At 41.7% G+C, this 21,231-nt stretch overlaps 2 protein-coding genes across 2 annotated transcripts in view; both read left to right on the top strand.

Annotated features, from left to right (window-relative positions):
- Positions 1 to 1,881, top strand: part of LOC130479493 (cytosolic phospholipase A2 epsilon-like) — a 35,053-nt gene extending 33,172 nt beyond the window's left edge. The window contains exons 13-14 of the mRNA XM_056851893.1: positions 135 to 321; positions 1,658 to 1,881. Coding sequence (XP_056707871.1) covers positions 135 to 321; positions 1,658 to 1,881 — 411 coding nt within the window. The remainder of the gene's footprint in view (positions 1 to 134; positions 322 to 1,657) is intronic.
- Positions 1,882 to 7,459: 5,578 nt separating this feature from the next.
- LOC130479492 (cytosolic phospholipase A2 epsilon-like) overlaps positions 7,460 to 21,231 on the top strand; it is a 58,170-nt gene continuing 44,398 nt past the window's right edge. The window contains exons 1-2 of the mRNA XM_056851892.1: positions 7,460 to 7,521; positions 14,975 to 15,047. Coding sequence (XP_056707870.1) covers positions 7,495 to 7,521; positions 14,975 to 15,047 — 100 coding nt within the window. The 5' untranslated portion in view covers positions 7,460 to 7,494. The remainder of the gene's footprint in view (positions 7,522 to 14,974; positions 15,048 to 21,231) is intronic.

The following is a 21,231-nucleotide window of genomic DNA, read 5'->3' as shown; positions in this document are numbered from 1 at the left end:
ATATGTTCATCATCATCAATACTGAACTAGTTTGCCATGTGGACTGTTAGACACTGAAATATACTTTACATAAATTATCTGGCATGTCTTGAGTTTTGTCTTGTTGTTCATTTTTTTTAAATTTATCTCTTTAGAATCTTGACCAGTTTTCAAGATATGCCTCAAAACAGGGGATCCCATTTCCCAGAATGGAGATCAGTGAGGAAGACAGGGAAAACCTGAAGGAATGCTATGTGTTTGATGATGCAGAAAATACAGACGTTCCCACTGTACTCTTTTTCCCATTGACAAATGATACCTTCAAAAAATACAAAGCACCTGGTAAGTTGTGAAAAGCCATTGAGCTACCCAACACCAGAACAATTAGTCATACCCCATTTTCTCCAAAAATACTTTTAATTTGCTAAATCCTGTACAATACAGTCCAGTATTTCTTTAATTAAAGTGTTATTTTTAAAGCAAAGGAGATCTGAGGAAAAATGTAATTTGCCAGCCCAGTGGCTAGTTGTGCATGGAGGCGCTGTTGAGCCTCTGACCTGACCCTGGTCATCCTGCACTTACTTCCCCTGGGATCATGCAATTAAAGACACAGAAACTGTAGTTGGATGAAATGGCCATGACTTTATTGATTGCAGGAGCAAGGCATTGGCATGGCATAGAGGCACGATCCTTCCATCGACCTGCCCGCCTGCAGGCTAATTCCCTTATCTCCCAGCCCATCTGCTGGGACCCACAGAGATGGCAGTATCTGGAATCCACGTGGACGGCAAGCCAGCTATGTGGTCCCCTGCCACTTGGTGGGAGGCCATTCAACAGCCCTTCCTTTGCAAGACATGCTCCCCTGACCAACCTGAGCTGGTTTGTCCCTGGCAGGCATGCATTAGGCATGTCTTGTCCTGTCCTCCCCCCCCCAAAACCTCTTTAAAGGGATTCTCCAATTTGGGAAAGAGGGCATGCAGGCCGTCTTTACCCCCAACTGGATCCGGCCTCAATGCCAATCACCCAAAGTTGTGATGAAAGTGAATTAACATTCTCCAAAACCAGTTGGTACAGCGGTGGGTGGGAGGGACAACCTGAAGCAGACTGTGAGCTGCTCCCGTGCAAGCCCTTCTTTTATGCAGGGAAGCCAGACCTGAGTGGAAACACCCCCTTCCAGCTTACCAATGGCCCGCCCCTGACCTGCCTGCAAGGGCCTGATTGGCCCATTTGAACAGGCCCCAGTGACCCAGAAGCTGCTGCCCCGCCTGGGACTCGAAGGATTCACGGGCGCCTCATTTGCCACCTCGCCTTCCTCCCAGCCAGCTGCCTCCTCTCTTGCTCTGGAGTTTACACGCAGCCCTGCGTGCTGCGGGCAGCAGCCTCGGTCCACCTCCACGCCACCCGCACCAGCACGCCCCCACACTTGGCTCTCTGCGCTCCACTCAGCCCTGGCCCAGCAAACTAGGCTCGTCAGGGTGAGTCGGAGCCAGACATTAAGCAAGATCAATCATAGCAACAGAACTACGCCACTAAGTTCATGATTTGTTTGTTTGTTGATATTTATATGCCATCTAACATCCACTGTTCCCATGATACTTTATAACATGTTTTAAAACAGTTTCCATCATTATCAAGATTAAAACTTATTGGTGAAACTAACTTGGTTATTGTGCTTTAGGTGAGGAACGTGATCCAACAGAGATGAAAGAAGGCGATATTGATGTCTCCAGCTTTCTCTCCCCATTTACTACAAGGGAAGTCACATTTTCAGAGGAGAATTTTGACAGATTGGTGAAACTGACTGAGTATAACATCCTGAACAATGAAGATAAGATTGTGAAAGCCCTGCACGCAGCAGTGAAGCAGAGGAAACAGCAGAAACATAAGCAGCAGAGCTGCTAAGTTATAACCACTGTAATTGGGAGACTTATCAATAAAAAAATTCATTGCAGTTAAAAATTAGTCCTGGGCTAATTGGTAACCAACACTGTGAGTTCAGAATGCTATCTCACTGGCAAGCCCTTCTTTTATGCAGGGAAGCCAGACCTGAGTGGAAACACCCCGTCCAGCTTCCCAATGGCCTGCCCCTAACCTGCCTGCAAGGGCCTGATTGGCCCATTTGAACAGGCCCCAGTGACCCAGAAGCTGCTGCCCCGCCTGGGACTCGAAGGATTCACGTGGCGCCTCATTCGCCGCTTTGGGTGCAAAGGTTTGCATGTTCAGTATCTGGCACTTCCAGTTAGAAGTTCTCAAAGACCTTTGACGAGATCTTGGAGAGACACTGCCAGTAAAAGTGACAGTAGTGGGATGTATGGACTTGATTCACTATACAACAGCTTCATATGCCATTGTTGATTCAAGGACAGATGCCTTGGTTCACTCTCCTACAGTGTGAGCAGACTAGAAGGCATGATACTGTCAAGGACGACCATTTTTCTGCTTGGTACCTGGCTTAGCTTACCAGTGCTTCCCCAGCCATGGACCTTTATCTCCCTTATCTAGAGAAGCAATCACAATGGAAGACAGAATGAGGCTCAGCTTTTTCACATGTTAACAGCACAGCTGCTGCCTTTCCCTGCTTATAGGAAACAGGATAAACTGTCTGCTCCATGTTCTCTCTGTCTCTCAAAGCGATGTGCATTTATAGAGATATATGGACCAGTCATACCCACTTATCACATTACCTATCACATTATTTATTAACTCCTAGGAATCAGTTTCCTAACAATGGATTTCCTAATTTTGAGTTTGAATTTTGCTTTCTTTCGAGATCTTGGTTCTTAATACGTAGCCTACAAACAATGTGACAGAGGAACCATTTCCTGTATAGGACATACTCATTATCCCAGAGTAATCTCTGGTCAAACAGGTTTTGCTGGTTTCTGAAGCACCGCAAACCTTAGCAATGGAAAAGATAATGGGATGAGTGTGGATACTATACAAATTGATACTATTGTCCCACATTCACCTTTGAAAAAAATATTTTATGTCTTGCCCTTAGTGACCACAAAGCAAGTTTTTGTAGGCTAAACCAATTCCAGTCCACAGTATTCCACAGTATAATCCTATATATAATTCTGAACTGGATCATTAAATCTGCACACTGGGGTAAGGTGTTTGTACTAACCATGGTCAGCCCCCAGGTTTGCACAACAACCCCCCTGTGATGGACAGCTGCATAATGATGAGTTGTACTGGTCATAGAACCTTGAGGGATAGGATGTTTGAAAAGAAAAGAAAAGCACCTCAGAATTCTACAAGTGGCAGTTGAGAGAGACGGTTGAAAAAACAGAGTTGATAATGAACTGTTGAAGTGGACAGCTGAGGCTGGCAACTGGAGTGAGAGGAACACATTTGTTTAGAATCAAGAAGGATCTTGTGTGTGTGAGGGGAGTGATTTGAGTGTCCTTCCCTAAGGGAAATAGCTCTTAAGTAAGGAGAATGATCCCTAAACAGTTCTAAGGGTAATAGCTCCTAAATAAATAGAGTGATCCCACACCAGTTTTAAGGAAGAAAGCTGGGGAAATTGTGTGTTTGTTCCTAACTCCTCCAACTTAAGAACTATTTCAAGAAGCTGATGTTTATTCAACTAAGCCTGACTGCCAAGTGAAAACTATCTCAGTATATTTAAAAGAATCAAAACCTGTCTGCAAACTATATCATCCTGATTACAAAATACCTATTGGTTAAAAACATCCTAAGCACCTCGTTCCTGTTGTTTTGTTTAATCTGTCTAGTTTATTTTCTTATACCTCCTTGCTAACCTGACTTTTCTATATCCCCTCCAAAAAGGCAAAACCGTGTTGATTTTTCATTTCAATAAGCCTCTCTTGTGCCATATATTTCTGACTTTTATATAAAGAAATAGTTATTTGTGGTGGATCCCCCAATCATTCAAAGGGGGGGGGGAGAAAGAAAACAATAAGAAACCAGTCATAAGTCTCCAGAGTGATAGTGGTCGTTGGTAAGTAGAGTAAGGGAATTCTAACAAAAGGAGATCTGCCATACTCTCCAAAGCAAAATAAAAATGTTATGGTGGCAGAGGAAATAATCACCATTTGAGGGAACACTCCTTCTCCTTTGGGGAGGGGGAATTGTTCCAAATGAAATGTATGGAGAGGCCTTCCATAGCCACCCTTCACTGCCTCCTTTCTGGTGCCAGAAACCTCTGCCAGTGGTCCTTCTGCTAACTTCCATAATGCCCATGGCTGTGTCAGTCTGCTCCACCTGCCAAGGATCAGGAGCAACATCAAAATGTCAGGAGGCTGCCAGATCTCTGCTCCCCCCTCCCAGAATTGCCAGCAATCACAGGGCCAGGGCCACCAGCTTCAACCCCAGACAATGGGTAAGTGGGGGAGGAGTGGGAACTGCCACAGTCTCATGAGTCAGGCAGGTGTGGAGGAGACAGTTCTACATGTGGCAGGTAGACAAGCTGGCTAGTGTGTGGCCAGCCCAGCAAACAAGGGAGGGGCCGTCAACCGGTGTCCGGGCCTGTATGCTGGTGCTGGGGCCACAAACGCCAGTGTACGCCGCCCGGACGCTGGTGCTGTGGGCCCTTGTGCCGGCACAGGCCTTCGCCGGCCTCCAAAGGCTTTTTGTCCTGGCCGCTGCCATGGCTCAGGAATGCACTGTAAAAGCCTTATGAAAAAGAATAGTTTTTTACCATTTTCTTAAATGAAAGGAAGGATGGAGCCAGATATATACCTGACAGGAAGGTGTCCCATAGACTCAGTACAACCACAAGAAGGCACAATGATATGAACCTCTGACAATGATGTCACACAGAGCAGGAGCTCTCCAAATTATCTGCATGTATAGTTAGGCTAATGCTGGAGTTGGCTGCCCATTAGTGGGTGGCCCTATTGACTTGTTTAGGACTTTCAAGCTTATAACTAGTCATTCAAACTGGGACCTTCTGCATGCCAAGCAGATGCTCTGCCACTGAGCCACGGCCCCTCCCTTCAAACTGGGCCTGGAAGTGAATTGGCAGCCAATTAAGACTGGTATTTAGAGATGAATGAACCTGTTGATCCTCCAGTGGATGGAAGTTCTGTTTTGTGGCTGATTGGCGGGTGGTGACTTTGTTGCCATGCTAGTGTGTCAAGAAATGTCATTAGTTATTGCCACTATACTATCATAAAAGAGACTCCTTAATAAGAAAAAATATAAAATCTTTGCTTAATGAAACCATTGCCTACATTAACAAGCAGTCTATGACGTACAGAACATAACAGAATAGTTTAATTTTAAAGTATTGTTACAAGGATCTGAGAACCTGAAGAAAGAGAAACAAAACCAAACAATGTTTTTGGTTTCCTCTGAATATTCTTTATAATTCACGTTTATCCAACAAATTCTGTACAGTACCTTGTCCTAAAAGAACCCTTTTGAAGCATTATGTTTCAAGTGGAACCCACAAACTGGAGAAACTCTATCCCATGTTTATAGAATATGGCCAAAATAACTTGTCCTAGATGCACTTAGCTGCTACTTTTGAACCAATGGAGGTTTCCAAGAGCATTTCAAAGGCAGCTAAGGGGAGAAGCAGCAATATCCTAACAGTATCTTCTGGAATGTATCTTGTGGGAAGGATCAGAAAAGCACACACCCTCAAATCCCATTGTAACGAAATTATCCAGAAGAATACTATGGTTGATGATACTGAAAGATGCTGAAAAGTGTAGAAGATTTAACAGAAACATACTCTTCCTGCCGGTCAACAAGCATAAGTCATCTGCTTAGGCAAAGAGGTTGAGGGCCTAAACCAAGTGTGGATTAAAAGTGCCTGAGAAGCTGCCAGTTCTGCCAGGTCTCTTTTCGCCATCGGCGGGAGGTTTTTGGGGCAGAGCCTGAGGAGGGCAGTGTTTGGGGAGGGAGGGACTTCAATGCCATAGAGTCCAATGGCCAAAGCAGCCATTTCCTCCAGGTGAACTTATCTCTATTGGCTGGACATCAGTTGTAACAGCAGGAGATCTCCAGCTACTACCTGGAGGTTGGCACACCTAGCTCACATCATGCATGCTGGTTGCAAACAATCCTTTGGCAAGCTCTTCAGAGGTGTCTGTTTTGCATGATTACTTTGTTTTTTCACACAATTGCAGTGCTGTTTTGTAGCAATTCTCCCACCCACTCCTTGCCACTCTTCTGCTGCTGCTTCCTATTTTAGAAGGTATATAGCTTAACAATATCTATTTGAAGAGAGACTTACTATTTCAGTGTCTCTGCATCTCTTTGGTCCTAAACTATACCGGGGATCTTCAAACACCAAATGTAATCTTGTATTCTTTGTGACTATATGTGTGGGTGTGTCCGTGTGCAGTATCTCTCTGCTCTTTGATTGCTGTCATTCTGGAGTCTGCCAGACAGTTAAACACCTCAGAACCCATCTTTTCTTATCTCTTCCCACTGGGATGTCACTAAAGCATTAAGAAGTATTATTTTACAGAGTTCGACAGTGGAATCAGCTACCTAGGGAGGTGGTGAGCTCCCCCTCACTGGCACTCTTTAAGCAGAGGCTAGACAAACACTCACTGGCAGTCTTTAAGCAGAGGCTAGACAAACACTTGTCAGGAATGCTCTAGGCTGATCTTGCATTGAGCAGGGGGTTGGACTAGATGGCCTGTATGGTCCCTTCCAACTCTGATTCTATGATAAAATCGCAGTCCCTATGGCAAATCTGCTCCCCCAGCCGTAATGCTTTAGATGTTCTGTGACACAGAGAGCATTCCACAGGAACTTGGCAGGGGCAAGGAATAGAGGTTGGTATTACTTACTAACTATATGATGGAGCCACACAACATAGTAAAAACTTCTAAAGGTTACAACCTGCATGCATATTAACATAATGTTTAGTGTCATCCCAGCACTAAGAGTAAAGGGGTAGCTCCTACTCCTATCCAACCACTTCAATAAACAAAGTTTGTTTGTGTGTTTATTAAAATAGTCATACCCCACTTTTCCTTTTGGCACAGTTCTGAAGCCTTCAGTCTAAGGAGCCTCTCTTCAAATTAAGCAGTTCTTCCACTGGGCTGGAGGAAAGCTGCTTGGATCCACCCCAACACGTGGTACTCCTTTTCTTCCTAAAATATTATTCTAGTGTTTTAGATAGTTACCAGACCACAAAAATGAATGAACCTAGCATCTGAAATATTTGTTGTCACTTTTTGCTACTATCCCAATACTAAGGGATCATTCTTGCCAGCTTACATACATTCAATAGGGTGTAAATCCCACTGCTTAGCAGAACTTACTTCTGAGTAAACATGTTTGGGATCTGTGGTGTTAGTTTCCTGTGCCTCCTACTCACTGAAGCTACAAATACTCTGCACTTGTTCATTGCTCTTAGCGAAATAGTTTGATGAATGGGGTTGCTTCATTTTTGGGAATTAAAGAGGGGTGGAGCTGTGAGTCAGGTTGCAAAACACCTGCTCATTAACTCCAGAGCTTAAAGACTGTAAATTTGCTCCAGCGATTGTTGCCTGCTGGAAGCTGCTGTAGGATCCACCGAGAGTCACAATGGGGATATTTTCAAGCAAGGAACAGGTAAGTGTCCAGGGAATAAAAATTCAAATCCATATTATTTGATCAATTATCTGGACCTTGTGGGTCAGGTATTTGCCTTCACAGTGCCTTCACAGGTATTTGCCTCAGTGCAAATGGAAGCTTGCTGCTTCTCTGATAGCTGCCACTGGGTAAAAAATATCTTTCTCAGCACTGATGGTCATTCATCAATGTCTTGATCAATATGTCTAGGGTAAGAATGCTATCCTACAGGCAGGCAGGATCCTGTCCTGGTAGCCAGTTGAGATTGTGGCAAAGATGGTGGTGGTGAAAGTGAGGGAAAAGTTAGAGCCCTTGACACCCTGGTGACCTCTCAATTTGTCAACTGGAATGGGCACTTATATGTGAATAATTCACATGGCTTTAACTTGGATGAGGAAACCGGTGTGCAGTTTTGGTCCATCCCTCTAGCATAAGTTGCTGAACCATGAAGCTAGACCAGCACAAACATACAACCGGCTACCTGCTCTGAATGCAAAAGATGTTCTGGAAATAAGTTGCCTGCTTTTGCCAAGGAAATGTCTCATGTACATTAGAATGAATAATGCGGCTATATAAATATAGTGGAAAGCCCTGTTGACACAGTGATTCCCAGATAAGGCCAAACAGCTGGTGAGCCAGGCAAATCATGCTTACTCATCTGAACATCAGAAGCTGAAGTTAAATTAAGAGATTAAAAAAAGCAGACATTCATGTTTCAGCATAGTTACACCTCTTCCTATTTAAATGGGTGGGTTGGGGGTAGAGATCCACTAGGAAGGCAGCCACAAAAGAATTTTTTTAAAATTTAATTGCAACCTAAACGGATGGAAGAAAATTTAATTTTAAAAGTAGAATGACAGTAGTTACTTAAAGGTCTTTCCTTCATGCAGGAGAGTGGAGTTGATTTTACTCAGTATTTATAAAGCCAAATGATTAGAATGAATTTCTGGTACTTCATATATATCCCCCCTCTTTTAAAAGATTTCTCTTTCTGGTGACCAATTCATCAGATGCCATTTTAAGAGTACTTGCAGATTTATCCATAAACATGTCTGCCAGGTTCAGGATGCCACAGTGTGCTTCTCAGAACTGTTAACGGCTCTTTGAAACTATTTACACCAGTCTTTGCAAGTGCCTCTTTTTCTCTCATGCCCCTTAGAAATAACTCAGATGAGCTGGGTTTCTTGTAATGGTGTTCCTTGAAAGTGATATCAATGCTGATGTTTGAGCTTAGCTGCCAGCTCGATATCAGGTTGTACATTTAACTGAATGGTAAACTTGCCCCATCCAGAGAGGAAATCCAAAATCAGACTTATGGACCGCATCTTCTGTCTGGTTGGTCAACTCCTTGACTTACACTGAAAGTGGTAACTGTGGGCAGGTTTGCTTAGTGTGTGGCTATAGCCATGCAAGAGGTTTTATCAATGTGAGATATCAGCCTCTCCAGACTAATTCTGGATGCCAGCTGTGAATAAGCTGACTCTCTACAGAAGCCACCAGACATGAAGCTGGCACAGGGGTTGGCAAAGGAGGATGCTTGGCCCCAGATAACATGGTGATGGCTACAGCTGAGGACAAGGGCAAGGCAGATTGTGAACGCCCAGTCCCTATATGAACCACTTCTGGTCTGTATGAATATTAGCATCACTTGAGAGAAAGAAGCTGAAGAACCACAAGTTCTTCTGGATACCTTGAGCATTAAGGAGGATGGTGGTTTCTACAGGCTATATAAATATAGTGGAAAGCCTGTTGTCACAGTGATTCCCAATTAAGGTCAAACAGCTGGTGAGCCAGGCAGAGCCCTGAGTAATAGGAAGTTAAAATCATACTTACTCATCTGAACACCAAAATCCCCTACCCTCCTCATCCTTTTTCCTGGTGGAATTAATTATCTAGCATCATGATTGGATGGACTAGCTGTGGCTATTTCATTTCAGAAAAAAACGGAGAGTACTTTTGGCTCACTAGCAAGCCTTGTAGTCTAATAAACATCCCAAAATCTAGGGAAAAACTGTCTGATCCACTTTAAAATCACAGCAGCTATAGTACCATAGGTTTATTGGATTTCTTTGGGACAGACAGTTTGCAAGAAAGGATGATATGACGCACTCTGTTCATTGCCAGAGAATCTATGCCACTGGAACAACAAACACAAGGCTCCATCGCCTTCAACAGCAGGAATGGGCCCAGAAGCCTTTAAAATGACACATAAAGAAGTCACTCATGGTAAAGGAAGTATTCTGATATGGCAATGCAAACTTCATCAGAGACTTCAGCAACCATGGGTTTCAGCATCCTCTCTAGTTAAAGGACTGCAGACTGTAGATGCTAGGAAAAGCCTCTGCTCGAACTTTGGAGATCTGCTGCTAGTCAGCATAGATAACATTAGCCCTGAGTTCTTTTGGTATACAACAGCTTCCTGTGTTCCCTGTTGAAACTGTGCAGGGCCAGATTAAGACATGCTGAGGACTTAAACGATGACAAGTTTAAAAGGCCCCATACCAGTGCCCAAAAGTTAATTTAGCAATTTTTTGTATTTAGAGGCCCCTCATAATCTGAGGCCTTAAGCCTTACTTTACTAACCTTGTGCATAAATCCAGCTCTGCAGCTATGTTAATGTAGGCAGTGATCTTTGTACATATTAGGGATGCTGCAAATTTCGCCACAAACACATTCAGCGGTTGAACTTAACTGTGTTCAAAGGTGTCAGTCAGATGCCAGACTATCACCTGATCTGTTCAGTTTGTGCCAAACTGCCTGGAACGCCTGGCTGAACTGGTTTGCATTGGATTTTTGAAAAATTGCACACATGCAAAGACACAGCCAATTCAAACATCTACTTACACCACCTCCTAACCATGACCTCCTTGCCATCTACTTATAGAAATGGCCAGAGATCCCTGTTTGCAAACCACTTCATCAGAAACTGCCGAACAGCAACAGGTTCTACCTGAGCCATTGACTTGCAGGTTGGCTTTGGCCAAGTCAATATCTTGTATCTTCATGTCAGGGCTCTTGTGAAGAAAAATAGCTGAGGGACCTGGGAATGTATTCCTATTTCCCCATAATCACTGCTCAACACCAATCCTTGAATTGTGTAAGGCTGTTTGGGTTGGAAAGATAACATGAAAAAAAATACTGTGATCCTTTTGATTATCAAGAAAAGGTTGGTTAGTATCAGACACAATTTCATAACAGCAATATCATGAGCTGATGTCACATTGGTGCACCATGGTGAGGTGGATGAAACCGACAGCCACTGAGATGACCACGTGAGTGGTAGCAGAAGAAAAGAGGTGACTGACCAGGCCTTCAAAGAACCACTGTGGATCCCTGTATTATCCTAAGTAGGCCATCTCCACTTTAGTTGGGGGAATTAGCTAGAGGCAGAGAGGGGGTAACTGGATAGTCCTGGGTGAAAACTCTCAAATGAGCAGGCAGTTGTATAATTAAAATATGGTTTTATTAAACAATAAAAAGTTAAACAAGAAATATATTTTAAGCAATGAACATACACACACAAAGCAAACAAGAGCTGACTAAGAGAAAAGGGAGGAAGTTAGATAGAGTTTCAGGATGGGTGATAGTTACCAGTCTTGAAAGGATGTTCAGGGAAAGCAGTACTGAAGAGGAAAACAACCAACATTTCCAGAAGCAAAGGAAAGAGTGCACATGCAAGTGGGGGTGCATACACGGATCCAAGACAGACAGACAGACAGACAGACACACACACACACACACACACACACACACACACACACACACACACACACACACACACACACACACAGAGACAGAATGGCCAAAGGACCAATATTTATATCCCAAAATGGGTCCTGAGGCAATATAAAGTAAGCTGGCAGGAAAGCCAGAGACAAAGAATTGATTGCTTTTCTGCGGTTCCAACAAAAAGATAGGAGAGGGTTGATGAGTCGTCAAGACCCAAGCGAATGCCTGGACTACTCTCTTGAATACTGATTGGTTGCTGGGATTTATGCAGATAGGGTAAGTAATGGTCTGCTTGGAGTGCTGATTCAGTCACTTTAGGGTGACACAATAGGGATTAGTTAGACCTATTGTCCAACCAGGCTCCCAAAAGGGCCAGGGGAATAGTTCAGCGGCCAACCGCCTTCCTGCTCAGGCTTGACACACAAGATGGATCCCAGAACCTTCTGAGAGGTATCCATTTTGTAGGGAGCAGTGTCTTGCTGATTCCAGTCTTTGACCCCTGTGCCATCATGGCACCCCTTAGTGGGAGAAGGGGTCAGACTGCTTACAATTGGGCAAAGATTCCCTGCACTCCATTACTCCCTCTAAGCATGACAAACTAGGGAGTGAAACACACACAAATAGACTCACCAATCCTTAAGGAACAGCACAGGAAAAGCAACTTCAGAAACAAACTCTCTCACTACAACTCTGCTGATCTGCAAATGCTAGCAGGTGCCCTCTTGCTACAGAAAATCACTTCCTAGAAATTTCAAGTCAAGGAGAGGGTTAAAGTGAGTAATTATAAAGAGTAATTATAAATTCCTAGAGAAGCTTCTAGCTTTTGCTGATGCCCAAAGACTGCTAGGGCCAGCAAGCTTTGTTCTGGCGATTCCCTTACTCTCTTAAGAGAGCAAAATTAGGCTGCCTGGGTTTCTGGGCCCTCAGAGCAACCCAGGCCTAGGGAATATTGTATAATATGGATCCATCCCACATACCTGGAAACAAGCAAATATAGTATTAATACCAAAAACAAACTAGGATTTGTTGGATGTCAAAAATTACAGACCAGTATCATTATTGAATAACAATTATAAACTGTATGTAGCTATTTTAGCTAATAGATTGAAAATGGTACTGAATCAGGTTATACATGAAGATCAGGCTGGTTTTCTTCCAAATAGAATGATTAGTAATAACATTAGAGTTGTGATTGATCTTATAGAATATGCAGTTAATACACCTATAGCAATGATATTTTTAGATGCTGAAAAAGCGTTTGATAATGTAAATTGGAGATTTATGAAAAAAGTAATAGAATACATGGGCTTTGGACAAAATTTTCAATCAGCTATTGGAAATATCTATACTTATCAAACAGCTAGATTACTAATTAACAGTAATTTAACATCACAATTTGAAATACAAAAAGGAACAAGACAAGGCTGTCCTCTTTCACCTCTATTGTTTATTTTAACATTAGAAATTTTATTGAGGAAGATTAGAAATAATACAGACCTGATAGGCTGTCAAATTGGGAGAAATCACTTTAAGGTTAAAGCATATGCTGATGACTTAGTTTGTTTTTTAACCAATCCTATTACTCAAATTGGTGAATGGAACAAAACGATTGAGGTTTATGGGAAACTAGCAGGTTTTAAAATAAATAAAACTAAAATATTAGTTAAGAATATGACATTGTTGCAGCGGCAAGAACTATCAAGATGTTCAGGCTTTTCTATTGAACACAAAATAAAATATTTTGGCATTTGGTTAACCCCAAATAACCTTAATTTATTTAAAAATAATTACATTAAGATATGGCAGCAAATTATTATAGATTTGAAAAATTGGGGGAAAAATACCTCTATCATTATGGGGCAAAATCTCGGTGATTAAGATGATGGTTTTACCTAAAATGCTTTTTATATTTCAAAATTTACCTATTATAAAAGGGATTAAAATTCTTAAAATTTGGAAAAGAGATATTTTAAATTTCCTATGGGGAAAGGGGAGACACAGAATAGCATATAATAATCTAATTGAATTAAATGAGACAGGAGGTTTAGGATTACCAGATTTAAAAATGTATTGTGAAGCATCCTGTTTTGTTTGGTTAAAAACCTGGATTTTGTTGAGAATGTTAAAATATTAGAATTAGAAGTTTTTAACCTATATTTTGGATGGCATGCTTATCTATGGTATGATAAGGAGAGAGTAAATAAAGATTTTAACATTCATGTAATTAGAGTTGGACTATTCCAAATTTGGAAAAAATATAGAAGGATTTTAGAAAATAAGGCCCCGGGATGGATTAATCCAGTAGAAGCGTATAATAAGAGAGGGATACAGTTAAATTTAGATATGGAGATATATTGAGAAATTATAGAATTTAAAGAGGGACAATGGATTTTAAAAGGTAGAGAACAACTTAAAATAAAGGATTTGTTTGTGTATTATAAATTAAAAGATATATTTAATAAAGATAAGCAGTTTGGATTTAATAAAGATAAATCTACGATGGAAAAAATATTAATAAAGGGAAATAAAGGATTGATAGGCAGGATGTATAGGTTATTAATTGAAATTAATCTCGAACAAGAAAGAATCAAACCAGTAATGGTGAAATGGATGAAAGAGTTAGGGTTTAATATTGATTTGGAATCATGGGAAAATTTATGGAAGAGAGAATTTAAATTTACAATAACTAATGAAATTAGAGAAAACTTATATAAAATGTTTTACAGATGGCATATGACACCAGTGATGATATCCAAAATGAAAAAAGGAGAAATGGATTTATGTTGGAAATGTGGAAAGGAAAGAGGAACCTATATGCGTGTATGGTGGACATGTAAAAAAATTAAACATTTTTGGAAAAAAGTAATTAGAGAAACGAATAATTTAATTAACAATAGAGTAAAGAGAAAACCTGCATTTTGTTTACTGGGAATGCCACAAAAAAATATAGGTAAGGAGGATAGGATTATTTGTCAATATAGTTTTGCCGCTGCAAGAATCGTAATAGCTAATGTATGGAAACAAAGAAATAAACCTTTAATTGGGGACTGGAGAGAGAAAATATGGATGTATATGAGGATGGCCAAAATTACAAACTTCTTACAAGGAAGAGATATGGATGAGTTTAAAAAAAACATGGATAAAGGCCGCCACATATTGGGACAAACTGGCAAAAATGGACTTTAATAATTTAATTAGTGAGTTATAGATATAAGGTTTAATATCTTTATATTTTAAGGTAAATGTTTTTACTTTCAAAACTGTCAGACATTTCTACGGAAGTTGGGTGATGGATCACTTTTTTAGGTGGGTGAAGGGTTGAGGGGGTATTGTTTTGGTTTGTTATAATTATAAAATTATGAATGTTGCAACTGGTACAAAATGATACTTTTGTATTTTCTTTTTTTTATTAATCTTTTTTTGTTTGTTTTTATGTTTCTATATGTTTGTTTTTTATGTTAAAAATCAATAAAAATTTATATAAAAAATATTTCTCCTCTCAGGCAGTATGTCAGCATAGACTTGGCTTGCAGTAATATATTACTGTATCTTCATGTGTTTCACAGTGTAACTTTGCAGTCAGTTTATTCTAAGATGGGATTAATTTTTTTTTTGCTTTTCTTCATTGTTTTATAAACTGGTCTAGGAGAAATACAGTGGAATCTGACTTCCACAATGTCAGCTAGATATTAATCCATGCCTCATGTTTGTCCTTGTTCTGTAGACCGAGCCTGCTCCATGCAGCCTGCTCACGGTGAAGATCATAAAGATAAAAAATCTTCGGAAAGCAGACCTGCGTGAGTATATGAGCTATTCATAGTACTTTCTTGTGCTATAAAAAAAGCCCAGCACCATAATGAACAAGATATAAACACTGAACAGAACATAGTAGTAGTAGAGTTGCCAACCACCAGGTACTAGCTGGAGATCTCCTGCTATTACAATTGATCTCCAGCCGATAGAGATCAGTTCACCTGGAGAAAATAGCCACTTTGACAATTGGACTCTATGGCATTGAAGTCCCTCCCCTCCCCAAACCCTGCCCTCCTCAGGCTCCGCCCCAAAAACCTATTACCTATTAGCAAATGCTACACAAAGAACTTTACTAAGGAAATAATTAGAAATGAATATATAAAGCAATACAGTAAAATAATGGAAGTATAGAGCCACAATCAATAGTAGAAAAACAGGAAAATATTGAAAAACAACCCAATGCTGCATTTCTAATGGAGACAAGGGAAGTAACGATTGAAGCAAGGATATGGATTGTCTCGATCTCCTATTGGCTCAAAATAGCTTCACGTCCCAAAGGACTTGTTAACCTAATTTTGTATGACACTTTTGTTTCCCCCTGGTTGAGAAATCTGATGAATAAACTAGGCTACTATGGTCTCTCACAACATCTGCTCCTATCAATGGACTATCCACAGGCCAGAGCCCTGATCAGGCAAAGAGTTCTGGACGTGGAAAGACAGCATGACCTAAGTAGAATCAAAAACATGTGCTACAATTGCAGCACTCTTACCAACATGGTCCCGATGTCTTACCTTTCCCACTTAGATAGTCCAGACTACAGGAGTGCCTTCACCCTGATGCGTTGTAACGCACTCCCTTCAGCCGTTTTGGAAGGGAGATACAAAAAGATACCATATACAGGACATTTATGCCCCTGCTCTGATGGGAGTATTGAGACCCTTGAGCATGTTGTGTTCGAATGTAAAATCTATAACAAGATACGAGAAGCCGTTCTTTCTGTATTATCGGGCCTTCCAGGGCGATCCAGAGCTTTTAGTCTTTCTAACATGCTCTCGCCCTGACCTGGATGGCCCAGGCGAGCCTGATCTCGCGTCAGATCTCAGAAGCTAAGCAGGGTCGGCCCTGGTTAGTATTTGGATGGGAGACCATCAAGGAATACCAGGGTTGCTGTGCAGAGGAAGGCACTGGCAAACCACCTCTGTTAGTCTCTTGCCATGAAAACCCCAAAAGGGGTCGCCATAAGTCGGCTGCGACTTGACGGCACTTTACACACACACACACACACACACACACACACACACACACACACACCATGCTCTCAGACAAGGATATGGAGATAACTTTTAAAGTGGCCAAATTTGGGTGGCAAGCTATGAGGATCAGGCATGCGTGGGTCGAACTTAACGGTTGAGCGATTTTAGATTTATTTTTATTTTAATACCAATTATGTAATATTTTTAAAATTATGCGCTTAACGGCTTTTATGAGTGAGAGATTGTAAGAAGTTTTAGGGGCTCGCACTTGATACTCTTTTATATGTGTTATGTATGTATATCTGGTATGTTTTTATGCTGGTCTTGGACCGTATTAAACTATTTTCAACTATTGAAAAACATCAAAATAGTCATTAGTACTTGGGACCAAAATTAAAAACCAGAATAAGAACCTTAATAACATCAATTTTTTTCAAAAGCTTGGCAGGAGAGATCTTTCAGAAAAGTAAATTTTAAAGTTTTGGCGCCCCTGAGAATACCCTGTCACAGGAACTCATCCACTGTACCTCAGAAGGCAATGGGGCATGTTCTGTGCCGTCTCTTGCTGATCTAAACTCATGGGAGGTTCATATCAGAGAAGGTGGTCTTTGTGGTACCCAATCGTCAAGATATTTAGGGCTTTAAAAGTCACAAGCAGCACTTTTAATTGGGCCTGTAAGTGAACTGGAAGGCAGTGAAATTGAAAGAATGCCAGTGTAATACATACATCACTGCCAACCCAAATTAACAAATGGGCAGCTGATTTTCTGGAAAAGACAAAGGAGAGCAAAGTGCAAGGTTGAGAGTTTATTTAACTCTTCTAGATCCCTACACATTTTGCACTTTGCTTTATCAAGGGATCTTCTATAGAAATTTCTCAGCTCCCACCTTCAACAGCTGTATTTTTGACCAAATGAAAACCATGGGTTTAATACCAAATAATTCAAATTTCAGTACCTTTATTTGCATATTATCAAGCAGTAGATCAAACAAAACCAACCCTCTAAACATCATTTAACCTCCGCCTCTTAACAATTTCAATTACTAAATAATATCAAGGCTTCATATTGTCTTTGTTTTCTTGACTGAGGAACATTCTATATTGGAAAGATGTATGAAGGAGAACCTATTGTCCCTGAAGATACCATGCGTTATGACTTGCAACAAGGCACGCTGTGAAAAAGCCAAATGTATGTTTGCAGGAAACGCTGAGTAAACCAACAATCCAAAGGACTCAAATTACATTAAAGCAAGTTACTGCATGTTATCAAGGATAACCTCCATATCTGTAACACTGGGCTGTGAATTGGTATACCCAAAATATCCATCAGTATAGATATATGAAAAAAACCCAGATGGATGACTGTCCAATACGATTTTGGCATTAGATATCCTATCAGTGAAGGAGGTTGGATCCAGGAGTGAATGGTTTGTGAATGGCAACAGAAAAAATCACATAGTAAAGTATCATCCTCACAAGACTTGTCTTTTTTGATACAATAGATCTTTCCTCCATCTATGTGAAAGGTGAAGAAATAATGAATTAAAAGCCAGAGGGCCAGATTGCAGTGTGACATTGAAGGCCTACATTTAGAGACCTTCAGAGTCATGGACTAAAAGCCAGTTTGAATGTTCAGAAGGAAAAGATGACTGAGCATGCATAGAAGTGGCCACAGCTTCCATATGGAAAGCTAAGCTTTTGACCCAACCTTCCTTCTGTATATAACCTTTCTTTGTATATTTATGCTGTGAGATACATTCAAAGAAGTTATCCGTCACAAGCATTATGAGATAGAATAGCCCATGTACTCACAGGCCCACCTGAAGTTTGAATCAGCTTTCACTGTGGCCTTTCATATACTTGGCAAGGTTAAAATACTTCTTCATTGTTATTATTTTATTGTTATCTTGTATTCAACTAACCACATTCTCCACCCTTCCCAACAGTCCCTTTCCATGCCCAAAAATGTTATTCCTGGGATCTCAGAGTATATATGGATGAACATCGGCATAAGCTGTGGGGAGGGAGGGCTGCAGTGAGGAGTGAGGGAAGGGGTTGGAAGTTTACACAAGTTCACAAAGTTGGAAGAGACCACAAGGGCCATCCAGTCCAATCCCCTGCCATGCAGGATCCCACAATCAAAGCACTCCTGACAGATGGCCATCCAGCCTCTGCTTAAAGACCCCCAAAGACGGGGTCTCCACCACCCTCCAAGGCAGCACATTCAACCATTGAACAGCCCTCACCGTCAGAAGGTTCTTCCTAATGTTTAGGTGGAATCGCATTTCTCTTAGTTTAAATCCATTACTCCGTGTCCTAGTAGCAACAGAGAACAAGCTAGCTCCCTCATCAATATGGCATCCCTTCAGATATTTAAACATGGCTATCATGTCACCCCTAACCTTCTCTTCTCCAGACTAAACAAGCCCAGCTCCTTAAGTCTCTCCTCATAGGGCATGTATTCCAGACCTTTGACCATTCTGGTCACTCTCCTCTGGACACACTCTTCTTAAATTGTGGAGCCCAAAACTGGACACAGTTTTCCAAGTGAGGTCTGACCAATGCAGAATACAGTGGTAGTATTACTTCCCTTGATCTAGACCCCCTTCTCTTCTGTCAGCGGAGCTATGCTGACAGTAGAGGGAGAAGGGGTGATTTCATCCCCACCTCACTGTAGCCCTGACCCACATTGCTGTTCATCCATATCAGTGCCATGATCCTAAAAAAAATCTGCAACAGTGAGAGAAATGAGGAGAAAATTAATGTGCTCCTCTGGTTGGTTGGGTATAAGCTCTTTTCATTACTAATTTGAAGAAGAAGAGTTGGTTTTTATATGCCGACTTTCTCTACCACTTAAGAAAGAATCAAACTGGCTTACAATTACCTTCCCTTCTCCTCCCCACAGTAGACACCTTGTGAGGTAGGTGGGCCTGAGAGCTCAAAGAGAGCTGTGAATAGCCTAATGTCACCCAGCTGTGTTTATCCATACAATGCAATACTGGGTAGGACAAATTTCCCATTCCCATTCCAACTTTGCTATGGGTTGAGTAATTCGAATGTTACTCAACCCATAGCAAAGTTGGAATGGGAATGGGAAATTTGTCCTACCCAGTATTGCATTGTATGGATTAACACACTTATGTGTCTTATGGCACACTGAAGAAGGCTTTATGAAACGGCACTGATTCTAGATCTCTGTTTGTGCAGTGGACTTGTGGGGTGCTAACACTTACCATTTTGTGTGGAAAACACGTAATACTGGAAGTAACCAGCTCTTCATTGGACATTAATTGACACATTGCTTGGCATATTCTTCTATTTGAACTGTGTTTGTATTGCATAGTGCATTATGTATACTGACATCTATTTTGGGATTTGATGAGCACATTTTGGATGTTTGGATTATACGTAGATGTTGAGTCTGTGTAGCATTTCAATATATCTTGGGTGAGTGGATATTTTGCTTGGCATTCTGTACTTTTTTCATATGTTGACAAAAACATATGCTGAAGGCAGAAAGGAATTATTTGCCAGTTTTTGTGAAAGTGCATCCAATATGGGCATTTCCAACATCAAATAGACATACTGTAACCTACAAAGGCAGATTTATCAGTATATCTTATTTTGTGATGCTGCGCCTGTTATCCACGGAACATTTACTTCCAAAGAACCTCAGAGTAATCACATATGTCAATGCAATCCCAAATGAGATTATGAAGTAATTCATTGTGGCAAGTTGTTGCTTGTATGTGGCATCAGGAAGCCTGTTATCAACAACACCTCTAAGCTTTTATTTATGCAGGAGACAGATAGTATAATGAATAGGGCTGTTGAAAAAAAAAATCGGTAAAATTTGGATTCGGCAAAATTCGGCCCGTTTTTATTTGGGAAATGCTGAAGTCCGAACTCCCCCGCTTCGGGTCCGTGCAATTCGGCATGAGATCCGGAGTTCGGGGAAAAATTTGGCCGAATAAAGCCATTAAAAACACAATCGTGCCTTTCCGCGGCTCTGGGGGGGGCATTTTTTGGGGTAGAGGTCCCAAACTTTCAGCGTAGCTTGAGGGGACCCTTCTTGCAAGAACCCCCAAGTTTTGTAAAGATTGAGTCAGGGGGATCTGAGATATGGCCCCCGAAAGGGGTCCCCCCTCCTTAATGTGCATCTCTGACATTGGGGGTTTGCAATTAGCAGAGCTTGCCGCCCACTCCCGAAGCTCCCAGCCCCGACAAACAGCTGAGCTGCGGGGAGCAAGGGCGGGGCAGGTGCGAAGAAGTTTGCAAACCATGCAAAGCAACACATTTGCAGCCATGCAAACCATGCAAAGCAACATGTTTGCAACCATCCAAACCATGCAAAGCAACACGTTTGCAACCATGCAAAGCAACACCTGACACCTGGGAGTTTGCAAATCATGGAAAGGGACAGAGGCAGCTAGCTATGCATAAGGAGCAGGAGGGGGTGGAATTTCCACTTTTGCATCGGACTCAGGACCAGGCAAATGCATACTTTAAGTCACAATTTGAAAACCAGTTTTGAGCAAGCATCAAAATAGACCTAACCGATCTTATGAATGAGGGAAAACCTGAGGACACAAAACTGAAGCCCCCCCTCAAACCAGGGAGAAAGAGACTCAGGGGGCACCCCCCCGCAGAACAGGTGAAAGCCCCCTTTGGCTCTCCCCACCCACAGAAACTGCTCCCTCCCCACACACAGAGAGACTCTGCTTTCCCCCCCCCCACACACACAGGAGAAAAAGTATGGAGAAAAGCCCCAAAATGGGTCTTACTGTGGATGTCTTCTGTTCCATCTTCTTCACACCTGCCCCGCCCTTGCTCCCCACAGCTCAGCTGTTTGTTGGGGCTGGGAGCTTTGGGTGAGGGCGGCAAGCTCTGCTAATTGCAAACCCCCATTGTCAGAGATGCACATTAAGGGTGGGGAAGAAGACCCAGCTTGGCCACTGATTAGCCGCAGGA

Source organism: Euleptes europaea, chromosome 6 (genome assembly GCF_029931775.1).
Source record: "Euleptes europaea isolate rEulEur1 chromosome 6, rEulEur1.hap1, whole genome shotgun sequence".
NCBI lineage: Eukaryota > Metazoa > Chordata > Lepidosauria > Squamata > Sphaerodactylidae > Euleptes > Euleptes europaea.
Note: the sequence above shows the minus strand (reverse complement) of the source record. Positions and strands in the feature narration are given on the sequence as shown.